Below are 16,979 nucleotides of genomic sequence, written 5' to 3' on the forward strand. Positions count from 1 at the left end.
GGCGTAAAGATGTTGGTGCGCATAACTTCCATGATGGCGTGTTTTCATCATCCGTGAAGTTAAGGATATTGCGATAGAGTTGACCATTGGCTATTGTGAAATCTGGAAACCTGTCTGGACTTGTCTGTACTTCCTCGAATTTCCTTGTGAACCACTTACAATTACTTTGTCTGGACTCTGGAATTATTTGCGCAACATTTTCAACCGGTTGTCTGGACAACGCATCCGCGATGACATTTAATTTACCTTTTCGATATTGAACTTCGAATTGATATTGTTGCAACTCTAACGCCCATCTGGCAATACGTCCGGTTGGGTTGTTAATTGAGTTTAACCATTTGAGTGCCAGGTGGTCAGTGATAATTGTAAATTGGTATCCTTCGAGGTATGGTCGCATTTTGCGAATTGCCCAAACTATTGCTAAGCATTCTTTTTCAGTGGCTGAATACTTTTCCTCGGTTTGGTTTAAATGCCGGCTTGCATAGGCAATGACATGTTCGACGTTGTTGATGGATTGTGTTAATACTGCTCCCAGTCCATGGTTACTTGCGTCTGTCTGGAGAGTAAACGGGAGATTGAAATCTAGACAAGCGAGAACTGGTGCTTCTGTTAGTTTCCTTTTGAGCTCGTCGAAGGCATTTTGTTGTTCTGATCCCCACTTCCAATGTTTACCCTTTTTTAAGAGTGTGGTTAACGGGTGTATTATTCTGGAGAAATCTGGCACGAATCGCCTATACCATGAAGTGACTCCGATGTATTGTCGTAGTTGTTTTAGACTTGTCGGTGGGTTTAATTTTTGTATCGCTTCAACCTTTTCTAGATCAGTGTGTATACCTTGTTCGCTTATTACATGTCCTAGGTATTTCGTTGATGTCTTGAAGAACTCGCACTTATCACTGTTAATTCTTAGGTTTGCTTCGCGAAGTCGCCTTAACACCGTACTTAGGTTTTCTTTGTGTTCCTCGTAGCTGCTGCCCGTGACGATTATATTATCCAAATATGCAAAAGCGTAAGGTTCTAGATCCACCCCTATTACTCGATCTAACGCCCGTTGAAAAGTGGCGGGCGCAGAATGTAGGCCAAAAGGCATCACTTTCCATTGAAATAGTCCGCGACCGGGCACGGTGAAGGCTGTATATTGTTTACTACTCTGTTCCATTGGGATTTGCCAGTATCCATCGCGAAGATCCAGACTGCTGATATATTTGGCATTCCTTAACCTATCTAAAATGTGGTGAATGCGCGGTAGAGGGTAAGCATCGGGGATTGATTGTGTGTTTAGTTGGCGATAGTCTATACAGAATCTCCACTTGCCGTTTTTCTTTCGTACCAACACAATTGGAGCACTGTACGCGCTTCTCGATGGTTCGATGTAATCGTTCTTTAATAGCTCGTTAACATGTTCATTGATGATTGCTTGCATCGCTGGGTTGCGCGGGTAATATTGTTGTTTGATGGGTTGCTCGTGACACATGATGATGCGATGTTCCGTAATATTACTGGGTCCTTTAATCTGTGAAAACTTGTCTAATTCTGTTTTCAAAAATTCATTGAATTCTAACTCCATTGTTTTTTGTCTTGATGTTGATACTTGTATGGTGTTTGCTAACGTCGTCCCGTGTTTGCGATATCTAAATTGTAAATTTTGACCTCCGCAAGTTAATGAGGCTCCCATAGCAGCCAAAAAGTCCAGTCCCAAAATTACCTCATCGATCAGGTTTGGTAGTAGAATTAATCTTAACTTTGTGGTTCTTGTTCCAAGCGTGATGGATGTTGCCATTTGTTGCTTGGTGGAGTGTTGTCCGCCATCCGCCATACGTACTTGTGTGGGTTCCGAGTTAAGCAAGATTTTCCCCTTAAGTTTTGCTGCTGTTTGCGAATTAATGAAACTTCGCGAGGATCCTGTATCGATCGTTGCTTTTATGACTTGTTGATTAATAGTTACTTGGGCCGACAGACGTGTTTCACTGAGCTTCATGCATCCTACTGGTGGGACGGGGTGTTGACTTGAGGTCCCATCGCCCCGTTCTGTCGATGGACCCTGTTCTCGTGTCCCTGGTTCCTGCAGCACTCAATTGTACGTTTTCCCTTCTTTCCGCATTCCCAGCAAAATAAGATGCTTGAAAAACGACAATTCCACCTCAAGTGTCCTTGTTGTCCGCAACGACGACAAGCTGTCCTGACATCTTTGATCTTGTCTTCAGATGTATCAATCACTCTTGCTTTGATCTCCTTAGCCGGTAGCGTATTTCTTACTTGACGGTCCGTAGCGGTCAGTGCCTCCAGGTCCCCAGCTAATGTTAACAGCTCGGATAATGACTGGAAGTCTCTCCTACGGATATACCATTGATACTCGGTACGACTGTTCCGGTAGATTCTCTCTAATTTTATCTCTTCACTGTATGTTGAATATTGCATTATGTTCTGCAGTGCCAATACATAATCTCTGAACAGTTCCCTGGGTTGTTGCAGGCGGGCTCGTATTTTGTCCTCTAATTGTTCAAAGTATCTTGGGGGCAAGAAGAATGCTAAAATATCTGCTTTGAATGATGGCCACTCGGTCCATCGCTTGTTGTTATTCCTGAACCAGATCAGTGCCTTGTCTTTTAGAACTTCAGGCATTAGCTTCGGTAATAAGTCCCGATGTATTCCGTACATATCTGCCAGTCCCTCGATCCGTTCTATAAATGGTAGTATTTCGTGTTCCCCTGAGTAGTGGCATTCCCATTTTCTGACTTGGTTGATGATTACTGGATATTCGGCCATGGTTAAACTTCCTCCCTTAGTTAACGAAGGACGTCTATTTTCAATGACTCCCGGTGATGAGCTTCTGATATGTAGTTTCGCGAGTTCCTGTAGCCTGGCGGTACCTTTCTCAGCTGCCTCTGAGTCCATGAACGTTGAAAGTTTTTTCCGAAGTTCCTCCAGTGAACCACTTGGATCTAATCCGAATTCGTCTGCGTAACTCACCAGTTCCTCCTTTTTAGCGAAGTAAATCCAAGATTTGCCTCCTGATGTTAGTCGTTTTGTGCTTGTCGAAGCGACTGCTGTTTTACGGCCTGCTTGTCCTGTCACTTCCTTGATTCCTGATGGTACCACCGTTGGTTTGTCTTCCATACTCAACTGAAGATGTTGGTCAGGTCTGTTCCCACTGTCCCTGCTCGGGCGCCAATTGTAACGAACCTTTCTGGCCGGGGTTTTACTCGCCGGATTCAAGGTTCAGTCCTACAATAAATTTATTTGATAGGAACAGTGGAATACGGTGGATGGTGACGTTGGTACGGTGATATGGTTTGAAGAAATGTGAATTTCTTCTCTATACAATGGATTTGACGTAGAAATGTTAATTTCGACGCCCCTGACAAAAGGTTTGAAGAAATGTGAATTTCTTCTTTATACAATGGATTTGGCGTAGAAATGTTAATTTCAGCGCCCCTGACAAAAGGTTTGAAGAAATGTGACTTTCTTCTCTATACAATGGATTTTGGCGTAGAAATGTTAATTTCGACGCCCCTGACAAAAGGTTTGAAGAAATGTGAATTTCTTCTTCATACAATGGATTTGGCGTAGAAATGTTAATTTCAGCGCCCCTGACAAAAGGTTTGAAGAAATGGGAATTTCTTCTCTATACAATGGATTTTGGCGTAGAAATGTTAATTTCGACGCCCCTGACAAAAGGTTTGAAGAAATGTGAATTTCTTCTTCATACAATGGATTTGGTATGGGTGCTAATACTCATGTGGTATTATCACCTTACCGCGTAATTTACTAACGAAAATTTGATTTCGTTATGAACAATAGAGTAATAGAAATTTATATTTCTATTACTATTAACGAAATGTTAATTTCGTTATTAATAATGATTTTTAATAGAAATGTGTATTTCTATTAAAAATAAAAAAAATAAAACAAAATAGAAATCGAGATGTAAATTTCGATTCTTGGTGTTTCAGCACATGTAATATAGAACGACCTGTTCTTAGCTCGCTGTCTTGCTGAATGCCCGTCTACTGCGTTTGCTTCGCCTTTTATACTTGTGATGTGCGAAGCAAGCAGTATCTTTGTTCTTGTGATTTCAACGGTTCGTTGTTTACAAGTTTCTTTCTATTGTTGTTTGTTTTCTTGTTGTTTATTTTGTTTTTATTATATTTGTGTTGTTTGGTATTATTTGTGTAGTAAAATTTAGTTAGTGTAAATTTTATGTTACAATCTTTAAATATTACTTTTTAAATAGTTAATAACGGACTTACTAACCAAAGGTCTTGACACATTAACATTATAAACGAGTTTAAATTTCCCTATAATAATCTATTGGATCATCACAATTGTTATCGCGGAAATAAAATGGATTTTTAGATTTTAGACTGTTAAAATAATAAAATAAGAAGACTATCAGAAAAAGTGATGTATCTTCTACCAGAGAACCCTAATAATAACATTTTTATTGTCAGCTATGTTCGGGAAATTATAATTTAAAGAATACGACCCTATACAAACAATTTAGGCATATTTGAGGTCACACATATCGAGACAGATAAGTTAAAGAATCAATCGATATGGATTAAAAAACTTGGCGCTGTAATAAAGTGTATTTTCATATCTTTACCTTTTAAAATAAAGCAAAATGTAATACTAGTATTATACGTTGATTACAAACCATGATACATCTATCTTCAGGTGGATGAATCTAGCTGTCATATAAAGTCAAACTTTTTGCTTTGTCTCATATCGTTACCTCCTGAAATATGTGATATTGCTCATCTTCACATATTCAAGTTCTTAAATAGACAAAGAAATTAGACAATTTTCAATGTTTCTTTAAGTCTATTTTAGGGAATAGTCAGGAGAGGAGATCTGATTAGCACCAACATATTTTAAGAAGAAATAGTTACTTAATTGACGTATTGCTTTCAAAACTAAGCAAAAATATGTATGTATATGATATACCGGTAAGATCTCAAAACTTGATTTTCCACTATGCTACATGCTAGTGGCACACTTTCTACTAGAAAAGCGAAAGTATTTATTGCTCTTATTAAATATTATTGTAACACATCAGTCAATAAGACGAGTGACTAACTAAGAAAAACAAATTTTTTCTGCCAAAAATCGATTTTACTCATCAATATAATCTCCTTCAAGTACAATACAATCATTCCAACGCTTCTCTAACTTCTCGATGCCGTGCTTGTAGAAGGATTTGTCTTTTACCTCAAAATAGGCTTCAGTTTCAGCAATTACTTTTTCATTTTAGATGAATTTCTTACCGGCGAGCATATTTTTGAGATCAGCGAATAGCCAGTAGTCGCTGGGGCCAGATATGGACTATACGGTGGATGAGGAAGCAATTCGAAGTGTAATTCGTGAAATTTTGCCATCATTTTTATTGACTTGTGACATGGTGCATTGTCTTGGTGAAACAAAATTTTTTTCTTCGCCATATGCGGTCGTTAACGTTTTTTCACAATTTTTGCTTTCAAACGATCCAGTAATGCCGTGTAGTAGTTACTATTGATGGTCGAAATGTTTTTCCCTTTTCGATATAGTCAATGAAGATTATACCATGTGCATCCCAAAATACTGATCTTGAAATACTTACATGGTCATTTAGAAGTTTGTAATGCAGCAGGAAAACACATTTGTTTGTGTTGCTTTACGCAGATAAAATTGTATTGCTAGACCCATGTTGTGTAAAGTATCACTTCAGTTTGCCAATTTCGTATTTTAACTATTACTTTTGAACTTTTTGGTTGCATCTGAATTTTAAAGAAAATCCTTACATATATACAACTTAGTTTTGACTGAGTGAAGAGACACAGACAGCCTCGGCTCACATTTTCTCTTAGTCTCAGTTTTTTGATTTGCATTGAAAGCAACAATAATTTTGATTTTTTCGTGCCCATGACACTCTACATAATATGGGCCCTAGCGATTGCAGCTGGATCACGATAAAGGATATTTCGTTTAGAATCGTTTTGCTTGATTTATTTTTTCCGAATCATTGATCATGTTTTTTAGAAAAGGCGGACGATTGAGAAAAGCCGAGCATTCGTTAAAATCGGTAAAAAGTTTTTAGAATCGGTAAAGGTTTACCCTAAACCCAAATACTTAGGTGTGACTTTAACAAACAAGATTGATTCTCAAAAAGATGTGAGGAAGTAAAACGTGGTAGCAAAAACTTTAAATTTCCAGCTACATAATTATGCTACTCTTTTATAGACGATGCCTGAGCGTGAGATAAAAATCAAAGTATTAAATATAATATATTAAAATGGAAAATTTTTTGTCTTTAATAAAAAAAATCATGAATTCTGAAAAGGTGCAGTCAATTGGAAAAACATTTCTGTGTAAACATATAAACAATCGAACTTATTGTTCCACCAGTCAAACCAAAAGCGAACGGAACATACTTCCGTTGAACAAAATCATATAGAAAAAGCTCTAATAATATTGAACCAAATGCATACATAAGATATATAAATAAGTTTTTGTTTTTAAAATTAATTATTAAAAAACTTTAACGATTGTAATTATTAGACAGAAATATTTTATTATGATACCTATATGACCTACGATGATCACGCTGCACAGTGAAACAAAACAGAAATTAGGCAATCAAAATTCGATATTTTCGGAACCAGTAAAGATATTGACATGAAATTTTTCTAAATACCGTTTTTAAGATGGTCTTTCCTTTAAACTTAATTTGAGCCTCATCCGTGGACCGAAACACCTCTAAATTTAGGATGAAAATCGGGGCATATAGCGATGTCCTTAGTAACCTCAAAAATTATAATAGGTAGATAGTTGAGTTTTTCATTAGTTTCTCCTTAGTTCCTAAGTTATTTTTGGATTTATGCAATTTCATCGAAATTGCGATTATATAACTTTTTTACTACTTTTTCTAATATGAGCATTTTATATTCTTTTTATTCATTTTTATTCATTATGTGTAAAAAGAGTCTTAATTAATAAATTTTTACAAAATGTTAGCAATTTTTTCATGACCATTTTCACTTTTATCTGCGATACCCAATAACCTTTATTGGGTTATTTTATAAAATAACTGAGTTTTTTATAAAATTTTTCCTACTATTAGTCAAATGGTAAGAAGACAAAAACTCCTCCTGCGCTTTCTATGTTTTAGGCCCCAAAAGTCACTAGATAATTATGCAAAATATGACCTTTAATAAACCTCACTTATTTCAACAACAAATTCAAAACGTGATACTATAAGGGCATTTCCTATTTTATAAATATTTAATTTATTCACACTTTTTCTGCTTTTCCCTAATAGGTAAAAGAATTCTTATAGGCGAAAGATAATGCATCGATAATTTGGAATTAACCTTCGATGCGAATACCATATTAAATAAATGTATTTAATGTATTAAGCTCAGTATATCATAGGAAAACTATTGATGCTTTATTGATACCTAGAAATACTAGAAAAGAAAGAAAAAAATAGAAAAAGCACGATTGAAGTGATAGTTTTTTGATGTTAAAGGTGTGAGAAATCAATATAACTGAGTGGTGAAATCAATATAATTTTGTAGGGAAATCGTTATCACTGCTACAAAGCATTCAAATGTATCAACAAAGAATCAAAAAAAAAAAAAAAAAAATCATTTACACTGTTTGTGAAAAATATATGTACATATATATGTATATCTATTATTTTATTCATTTTAAAATGATAATAAAATTAATATTATATATTATATAAAAAAGAACTGCAAAGAATTTATATATGAAAAATACACACAAAAATTTTACAAAATATTAAAGTGAAGTATAGCTTAAAGTAATAAATTTCGCTCATTGATTCCTTAAAGCTCCTTAAAACATCAATAAACCATTGATATCATTACGATTCTTCTGGCATCAATACCACTATTAGTTGTTGGGTTAATATGAATCTATGAAGGGAACGTAAGGTGTTTGCATATTTGCTTTTACTTAATACATTTCACCTCTGCTAAATACTGTTCTATTTTGCAATTATTAAGCAACCCTGTCCCAGTGACTGGTCGTGGTGTCTCTCTCTCATCTGAGTTTATTCACATATATGAGCACTAATTTGATCTTTTTATAACTTGGTTAAATTTGAATGTATCATTTATTTGTTTTGGAATTTTTTTTTAACCATATTAATAGATTTTTATATATCTTCATAATTATATTTAGATATCAATAAAACTTCAATTAATTTCATTTCAATTTCTTTTCTTTACATGGCTTTGCACTCACTTGGACCCTGAACTGCATTTAACATGCCAACGCACTTCGGAAATCATCGAAATAATGATAACAACATCACAATAACAACCACTGCCATATCAATAACAATGTAAAACAAAATATCATCTTCAAATCAATGATATCAATAAAATTGTTATGCTCCTACGATTGAAATGATGATATTGGCACTTGGTCTCGCCATTGACATATGTGTTGTGGCGGCTCTACACTCTGCTGTTGTTGATGACGTCCATACCGGCCAATGCACAAAAAAAACAAAATTAAAAATTTGTTTTATATTACCCAACGTTATCCGGAAAAAACTCACGACTGTACGACTATGCGACTGTAACCACAACAACAATAATCACCAACATGCAATAATAACATCACAACACATGGCCGCGAATCTATCAAAAAAATCTGAAATGGATTTTTTATTTCTTTGCTATTATATTACAAATAAATAAAAAAATCTATTCAATGAAATAAAACGCCGGCTTCCGTGCGGTAAACTTCCTTCGCAACTTTCCATACCATTTTTGAAAATATTTAAATGCCGGAATATTCACACTCGTGTATATGAATTCTTGTGTTTGAATATGTATTTGTGCTCCGGCAAATATGTTGCATATTGATATACATTTATCTACTATATATTTACATGCATGTATGTGTGTATGTGTATGTGTATGTGTATAAAATGTGCCCATAATGTTTGCCAAAACTCCGGAAAAAATTGGTTGGCATATTTTCATCTTTTGGCTTTTGCCTCGATTTCGTTTTTGTTTGCTATGAACACTTGACCCATGCCATGGACTTACTTATCTCATTGCATACGGACCTACGTCATTACATTCACTGCCGTTTCAATTTCATTCCACGCCATGTTTTTTATTTGTGTTCGAACGTCCAACGTTTTCATAACAATATGCATTCATATACACACAAACATACATACATGAATACCTGTATGTGCGACTATTCAAACGCTTGTGTAACGGACCTTTCATATGTGCAGTACCGCCGGATATCCTAGATTATCCCACAAGCACGGACATCACTGCAACCGAGGGCAACAACGTGACGCTGAAATGCGCTGCTACCGGCTCGCCAGAGCCAACAATTACTTGGCGACGTGAGAATGGGGTACTAATTGAGCTAGCAAACGGTACAGAAGGTAAGAGTAACTTCGGCGGCGACTGCTGCTGTTGCTGCTTGCAGCTGTTATTACGATAATGTCCGCGACCATTCCGACTACCAATTTTAAGTTTATAAATTTTAATGTTTATGTAGAGGTGGTTCACCTACATGCACACCTACTGTGCATGTAGGTAGTACATGTTCGGTGGGTAATTTGTAGTAGTTCATAGGTCATAAATGTATGAGTTACAGTGGATATTACCAGCAGTCAAAACAAAAAACGATAAATTAAAAAAATTCTTAAAAAAATGGTAAAATATTACATACATTTCTACATCACATTCATACACACACACGCACATATACACACATGAAATGGTGCTTTTCTAATTGTGTTTGTTGTCTGAGTTCTATTGCTGCACCCAGTTTGGTATTTCTGAATGTAGCATAGTGCTTATTTACCACAAAAAAGAGTTGCCGCTACTCTTGCCGCTAACATGGCAGGTTTAACGGGTTTGACTGGTTTGGATAGCAGGAAAGCAGGAAAGCAGGAAATACCATTTTTCGAGTACCTTTTCAAAAAATACCACGCTCGCAATTCGGTAGCTCACAAAGGTACAATTTTCACTATGGGTTCGGCAATGTTTGCTAGTTTCTTCACGCTTTCGTTGCTTGCAGATACCGCACTCCATTGCCATCTTGCCAAATATGAATGAGGCCGGAGCTCACTCGTAACGCTTAAATACTTTGAAAAACACGAAACTTTCTAATCAAATGTTGAAAATCGTATGAGAGCATTAAATGAAACAATAAAAAAAAAAACTTTCAAAATAACTAGAAATAACAAAAACATTCCAATAATATTAAATTCAAAAATGAAGTGGATTAAATGTCTGTGCTTGGTCCTATTTATTTACGGTCAATCTTTCTTGTTGTTCTGGTTGTTGTAGCATCAAACCTTTTTAACGTTTCGATTTCTGGTGCTTTTATTCCAATGGTGCACATTTCAAAATATTTGATAGAAAAGTTTTCATTAGAAATATGATTATTATAGTTAATCTAAAGTTCACAGACAGTTATCTAAGTCAAAGAAAAAGAAAATTAAAAAGATTTTCAAGATTATTTTTCGCATTATGATAAGATTACTCAAGTCACATGTTAACAATCTTAAGTGAAATGTCTTACTAGCCGTCTTTTATTAGTTAAGCCAATTAATTCATTGGCTTGTTCTGCTAATGGATCTTGTCAATATGTTGTCCTTATGAGAAATATATATAGGAGCTTGAACCATATTATGAGCATATTAGAGAAGATTATTGGTTTCACAGAGATCAAGTTAAGAAGTTGTCTGTTTATTAGATGGCACTTACTTTCAACAACTCTGAGCTGGAGCCAAAATTTATTTTTTTCGCATTATTATTTTTAGGCCTACAAATAATCGGAACTGGAAGCCAGATGCGAAAAATTTGTTAGATAAGAAAGCAATTCTTCCATTTCTTTTATCATTTTGATCAACTTATGGGATGATCTATCGAATTGGTAAAAGACTTACGTTTTGATTTGTTGAGATCTCAAAATATGTGTTCGAAATGAATAGAGTTTAAATGGTGAACTGGTTTTTATTTTTTTTTATTACAAAATGTCAAGCAATATTATTTTTTTATCATAATATAATGAAATTTGGTGTGCATAGATTACTACAGTTATTAAAAAAACAATGTTAACCGCGACCTTTAAGTTTTAGGGATAGTGCTATTATGCCTGGGAGGAGTTTTTGATGGACATTTTTTAAAACAATAAAATTTTTTAAATTTATTTTTCGAACTGTCTGGCTGTAGGTCTCTTTTTGTTAAATAATAAAACTTTAATACATTTTATTAAACCCTATATTTTGACTCTTCTTGAGAGTAATAATCATCAGGATTGCGATTATAAGTTAATATTATTAAAACTGCATACACGTTCTCCTCTTTGTTCTATTGTCTATATGACAATATATGACAATATTCTCCCTTTTGTTCTATTGTCTATATGACAATATATGACAATATAGACCATGGAACAAAGAGGACGACGTTTATGCAATCGTTTCGGCCTCCTCAGATTTCGTAGACAGTGCCTTTACCTAGTATCACTACGAATGAAGTCATTTTTCTCAGGTTATCATATGCTACCTCTATATACCTGTATATATATATATATATATTCCATATATATATTCCATTCTTTATCAACTCAGTAGTTCCTTTGTGTTTTCAATATCAACTTATTTGAATATTTTTTAAATTATATTCTTTTTAGAAAATTTTTAGGAATTTGTACTTAAATTTGTTTTCTATTTTTAAACATTAATTCGAATACTTAAATCCTTGGTTTACTGTGACTGTTGTTGTTTTGTTTGTTATTGGTGTTTACTTCTGTTATTGCTATTTCTGTTGCTGTCATTTAAATGAGTGTTGAAAAGTTTTTAGTACCAATAATAATCATTTGCTATACACAGTTTGGGTTATTATTAACAACTAATACTTGGTTTAAAAACTTTTCCATTCACTTCAACACACAGTACAGAAAAAGCATAAAAGGCAACTTTCATAAAAGAGTCCATATGGCGAGGACCTCTTCATAAAAACTCTGTCCTCTTTTTATGAAACATTTTTTGTGCTCTTTTTATGTTTTATAAAGTTTTTTAATATTTTTACACAATTTCAGTTATTTTTTATTATTATGTTTGTTATTATTGTAATATTGTAAATGCTTGCATATTATCATTCTGCCACTATTTGGTTTAGTATCTGGTATCTATTTTTCGCAATTGCTAGTGCTATGGCTTTTGCCATGACTCTCACCGCAACAACGCTATGAAATGTTTTAGCATATAAAGCAGATACGGAAGTATGGTTAGTTTGCTGCTGCAAATATCGGAACCTTTTTTTTTGTTGTTACTTTGTACACGTTTACAGTGTACTGTGTACTGAATATTATGTATATAAATATAATAGTATATTCGTGTATATCCTATTATACTACATTGCGTATCAAAGTAGTATTTATATTAAAATACTTAAATAATTTCATCGCTAAAAAATTTCACATACAAATGATAATGCATTCATTCCGATAGGTGGTTAAATATCTCCATGAAGACCAATTTGACAAGCATTTTTTAGTGCAGTGACTTTCTTATTTGTGTGAAGTACTACTTAGGGTGACAGTAATGTTTTATTTATTTTGGTTTATCACTTCCTAGGTACTAACTGTAGTTTAAGCTATATGCTGTCTACTTAAAAGGCGAGTTTTCATATATTTGAGGAGACCGCTAGTTACTGTAAATGCAAAATTATATTTAATTTGTGAAAATAATCAAAAATAAATTATCAAATGAGCAAAGATAATGAACAAAGATAATAAAATAAATATCAACTTCAGTAAAATTTTTTGAACAACTCCATATTTATGGATTAAATTTTTGCAGCGGCTTACCGGAAGGCGCCTTCAATGAACCTCTATTGTAACATATCAAAGCGGCATGTTCCATCAAAATAATGCTTTATTAAACCATTAAAAAGTTGTAAGAAGAGTTAATAGTCTAAACCTGCAGAATAGCCTTTTTTTGCTTTCTAAAATACTGACATTATCACAATATAAGCCGTTATTTCATGATCTATGATCAAGTTATAGAGTCGAAAGATCAGTCTTCTAAAATGGTCTAGATATTACTGATAAAATTGCATTCGATTGCGCTGTTGCTACCTAATGTGGCACAGAATTTGTTTCAATGATATAACATAATATACTTTTGATACAATTGTCTCCTGTTGATGCAACAAATGTCGGAATTAATTCCTCTATTTTAGCACCTTTTTTTGTATAATATATAAACACTGCATAATTTTCGACTTTTTGCATTATTGAAAAATGAGGAACGTTTCTAGGGGATATGTTGGACTTACATATTACAAAAAAAAATTTTTAAAATATATAACTGTTTTAAAACTTTTGGTCTAAAGAAAGAAACCCATCACTTAGCTTTCTGTCGCCTTTCCAGTTCAAATTACATTTACAATTCTTCTATCCATTATTAAGTCTGATGGCTTACGATTAGAGCCAATGTTCTTATAGAAGCTAGACACTAAAAGGTGTGCTAGCTATAGTCTAGAACATTCTTTTTGTAGGGGTTAACATCGTTGAAATAAAAAGATATTAAAAACCTAAATAAAAATAAGATACAAAAATAAAAGCAAAACAGAGTGAGAAGCTTGAAATCAAAATTATGAACTGAAAACATACTTATTAGCTGATTGTATTTATCTTATATAATATTTCTATTATTAATCAAATCGGTTTGTTTGAAAGTAGAGATAATAATAGTATCAAGGAAATTTTGTTTTTTAAAATAGACAATTCTTTGTACTCACATAATGGGATTCAAATTAAAAATTTTTTTGGAACTATAATATCTTACAAAAACTATCTAACTAGAATTGCTAGGATGTTTTGCAACACAAATGTTACATAAATATACAAACTGATATCGCTTAGGAACATTGTACTCATTTTGATATTAACACACCCATAGCCAGAGTAAGTATAGTCAAGCTTCGACTAAAAATAAATAAAAATAAAATCCTCATCAAAAAGAATTAGAATGAGCACTAGCTTAACTAACAGGAGTAGTAGTAATAGCAGTAGTAATAGCAAAATTAGTAACTGTTCCAATAGTAGTAAGAGTAGCAGTAGTACCAGTATCATTGGTGATAATTGTTTTACTAGCAATTATAGAACTATTGTACCATTCTTGGTAGCACTACTAGAAGTGGTTGTCACGTCCCCAAACTTATACTATACAATTACAGTAGCCAGATAGTTTATTTATATTTTCATATGTATGAAAAATATGAATATGAAATGCATATACGTATTTAATATGCGACTCGCACTGCACTTCCTTTCTGGCCTTTCATACTTATTCAAACCTTTGGTATTTTTCTGTACTCATAGGTAAACAAATCGATATTTGTTTTAGCTTAATTTTGCATGAATGTATGTGTGTATTCATTTATATGCAAATATTATTGAATCACATAATTATTTTCTATATTTTAGCTTCGGTGTAATTAAATAAATTTAAAAAAAAATTAATTAATTTATGCGACCAATATATTCGCTCATGTCCCTTATGACCTAATCTAGCTTTTAGGCAGAAATTAATTTTCAGCATTTGTTTTAGTAAGAAGTGCATTAAAATTAAAATATATACAATTTATGGAAATACTTAATATGATATTTAAAAAGGATAAAAAAAATTTACTTAGCTTAAAGACATTAAATAACTGGATTTACAAAATTGAACTTTAAACAGTTGAAGATATTTCCACTACAGAGTTACTTGCTGGAATCAAAAAAGTAGAACTGCACGTATGTAAAATTTATATTTTAAATTACATCCTTAAAAGTATTCATTATAAATCCTTAATTAAAATTATGGATTATATACACCAGCAACAATTCAATAAACAACTTTCGATGTTGTTAGATCTAAGTTCAATACTCCGTTTAATTATTCTAATTTCGCTATTTTTATTTTGAAATATTTTACGTTAACTTCAGGTTTTTCAATTAAACTCCACAACCCATTTTGGTCCTTAACATCTTGGTCTCAAACACTCATAGGTTAATTATTATTAATATTTAAAGAAAATTAAAAATAAATTTTTAATTTATAAAGAAGAAAATTTCAAATATTCCTGAAGAACATCCTGCAGAATGCTTACCATTTTCAAATATTTAAAAAGTTCCTATTTTTGAGAAGCAACTTAAAAAACTATTGCAAGCATGGACTTACAAGACTTTTCTGGCAACTATCTTTTAGCTTACCACACTCAATAATCTGTCAAAGGATGTTATGAAAGTTGTTTTGTATTCTGACAGCTATCTTTTGAAAGACAGAAAGCTGTTTTCAATCTTTCAAAAAATCACATGAGAAATTTGCTACTGGGCTTTCGATTCAAAGGTAAAATATTGTTTGTGTTTTTGGTCAACAAAAGTCTCTTTATATAACGAAAATAAAAATTTTAATTTTTATTATTTTATTATAATTTTTTTTTTTTTATTTTCTTGAAAAATCGTTAGAGAAAGTAGCGACTAACAGCTGTTATTGATTTCGCCACGAAAGCATATGGTATTGTTAAAAGACTTTTTAGCACGAATTGTAAATGAAAACTATTTGTTTGAAAGACTTATTCTAGCACAACTAGAATAACTTAAATTTTTCGAACTACCTTTTGTTGTCTCTTTTTAACATCTATCGAAAGACTTTTTACTATCTTCGCCAGAATTACCCTGTTAGGGTATTTCTACAAATCCACTTTCCTACATAAATTATAGTATTGAACCTATATAAACCTATATTGAACCTATATATATAAGTAAACTCTCAATCCATATCTGATGGTATTAGGTGCGGATATTCAGCTTTTCGAGATATTTCATCACCAGTCATTATGTCAACTGATAACAGTTGAATGTGTCCATTGCTGCCTGGCTATCAATTAGGTAACAATAAATTTGTGCTTAAGAGACAGTTGTAATTTTACTTAGCGTTTTCGAGCATTTCAGCTTGTTTTGTTTTGTGGGTTTTAATTCTTTTCAGTACTGAATTTAGACTGAACTTTGAATGCATGGTATTTTGTGACGTGAAAATTTGAGAAAGATGCTTTGGAAGAATATCAAATTTCTTACGATTAAGTCAACTGCCATTATTATCTTAGGTTATCCGTAGAATAGATTCGTTCGGTAGAAATTGTAGAATCTGCGCTTTGAATTTAATATGAATACAAGGAGTGTGACTTCAAGAAGTACACCGTAAATTGACACCGTCGGACACGTTCGCATGATTTTCGTAGTACTCATACACGCTAATCCTTGTGTCCTGTTGAGTGTGATAATCATTGTTTGTTCTTTGTGTAATTCTCCCAAAAAACTGCATCGTAAGTGATCATAGGTTTGACAATTGCTATATAAATCAACTGAAGTAGTTTTAGTGTAAGCCAAAACTTTTACCTTCGATTGATCTGCATGCTAAGTAAACTCTGATAGTTTGTTTTGTTGCTATATTCTCCATAAGAGCTTTTCACTTTAACTTTTGGTTGAATCTTGCCACCTTTTGGCGTTCTAACACTGTCCCATTAAGGCTGATAGGTTTGGGGTGCTTGAGTTCATATTTTCTAGTATTTGGTACAATGGTTTTTGCTGAATTGATGCTTACCCCTATTGAGACACTCTATTTTTTCGTTAGTTTTAGATCTAGTTGAAATCCATATTTTTATCTGTTAAACATGTAGGAAATAATATTTTTTATTTCATTTAAAGTTATTTAATTATTACAATATATGTTAGGTTAAACCACGCGAGCACGACCAACTTTCCTCATCAACCTCCTACAACTAACTCTGCTTGTTCCTTTGCTAAACGCAGAGTTGCCAAGCCTGAGAATTACTGCCTACATACATAAAAAGTTTGTTAAAGACATAGAATTTGTATCTCTTCAAAAAAAATGTATATTTCAAATATATATATATGTATATATATATATATAT

At 33.0% G+C, this 16,979-nt stretch overlaps 1 protein-coding gene across 1 annotated transcript in view; it reads left to right on the forward strand.

Annotated features, from left to right (window-relative positions):
* LOC119662084 (neurotrimin) overlaps window positions 1-16,979 on the forward strand; it is a gene marked incomplete at its 5' end in the record, with an annotated part of 68,890 nt that overhangs the window by 21,488 nt on the left and 30,423 nt on the right. The window contains 1 exon segment of the mRNA XM_038071635.1: window positions 9,263-9,421. Within this exon segment, the coding sequence (XP_037927563.1) occupies window positions 9,263-9,421 (159 nt within the window).

The sequence above is a fragment of the Teleopsis dalmanni genome, chromosome X (assembly GCF_002237135.1).
Source record: "Teleopsis dalmanni isolate 2A chromosome X, ASM223713v2, whole genome shotgun sequence".
Taxonomy (NCBI): Eukaryota; Metazoa; Arthropoda; class Insecta; order Diptera; family Diopsidae; genus Teleopsis; species Teleopsis dalmanni.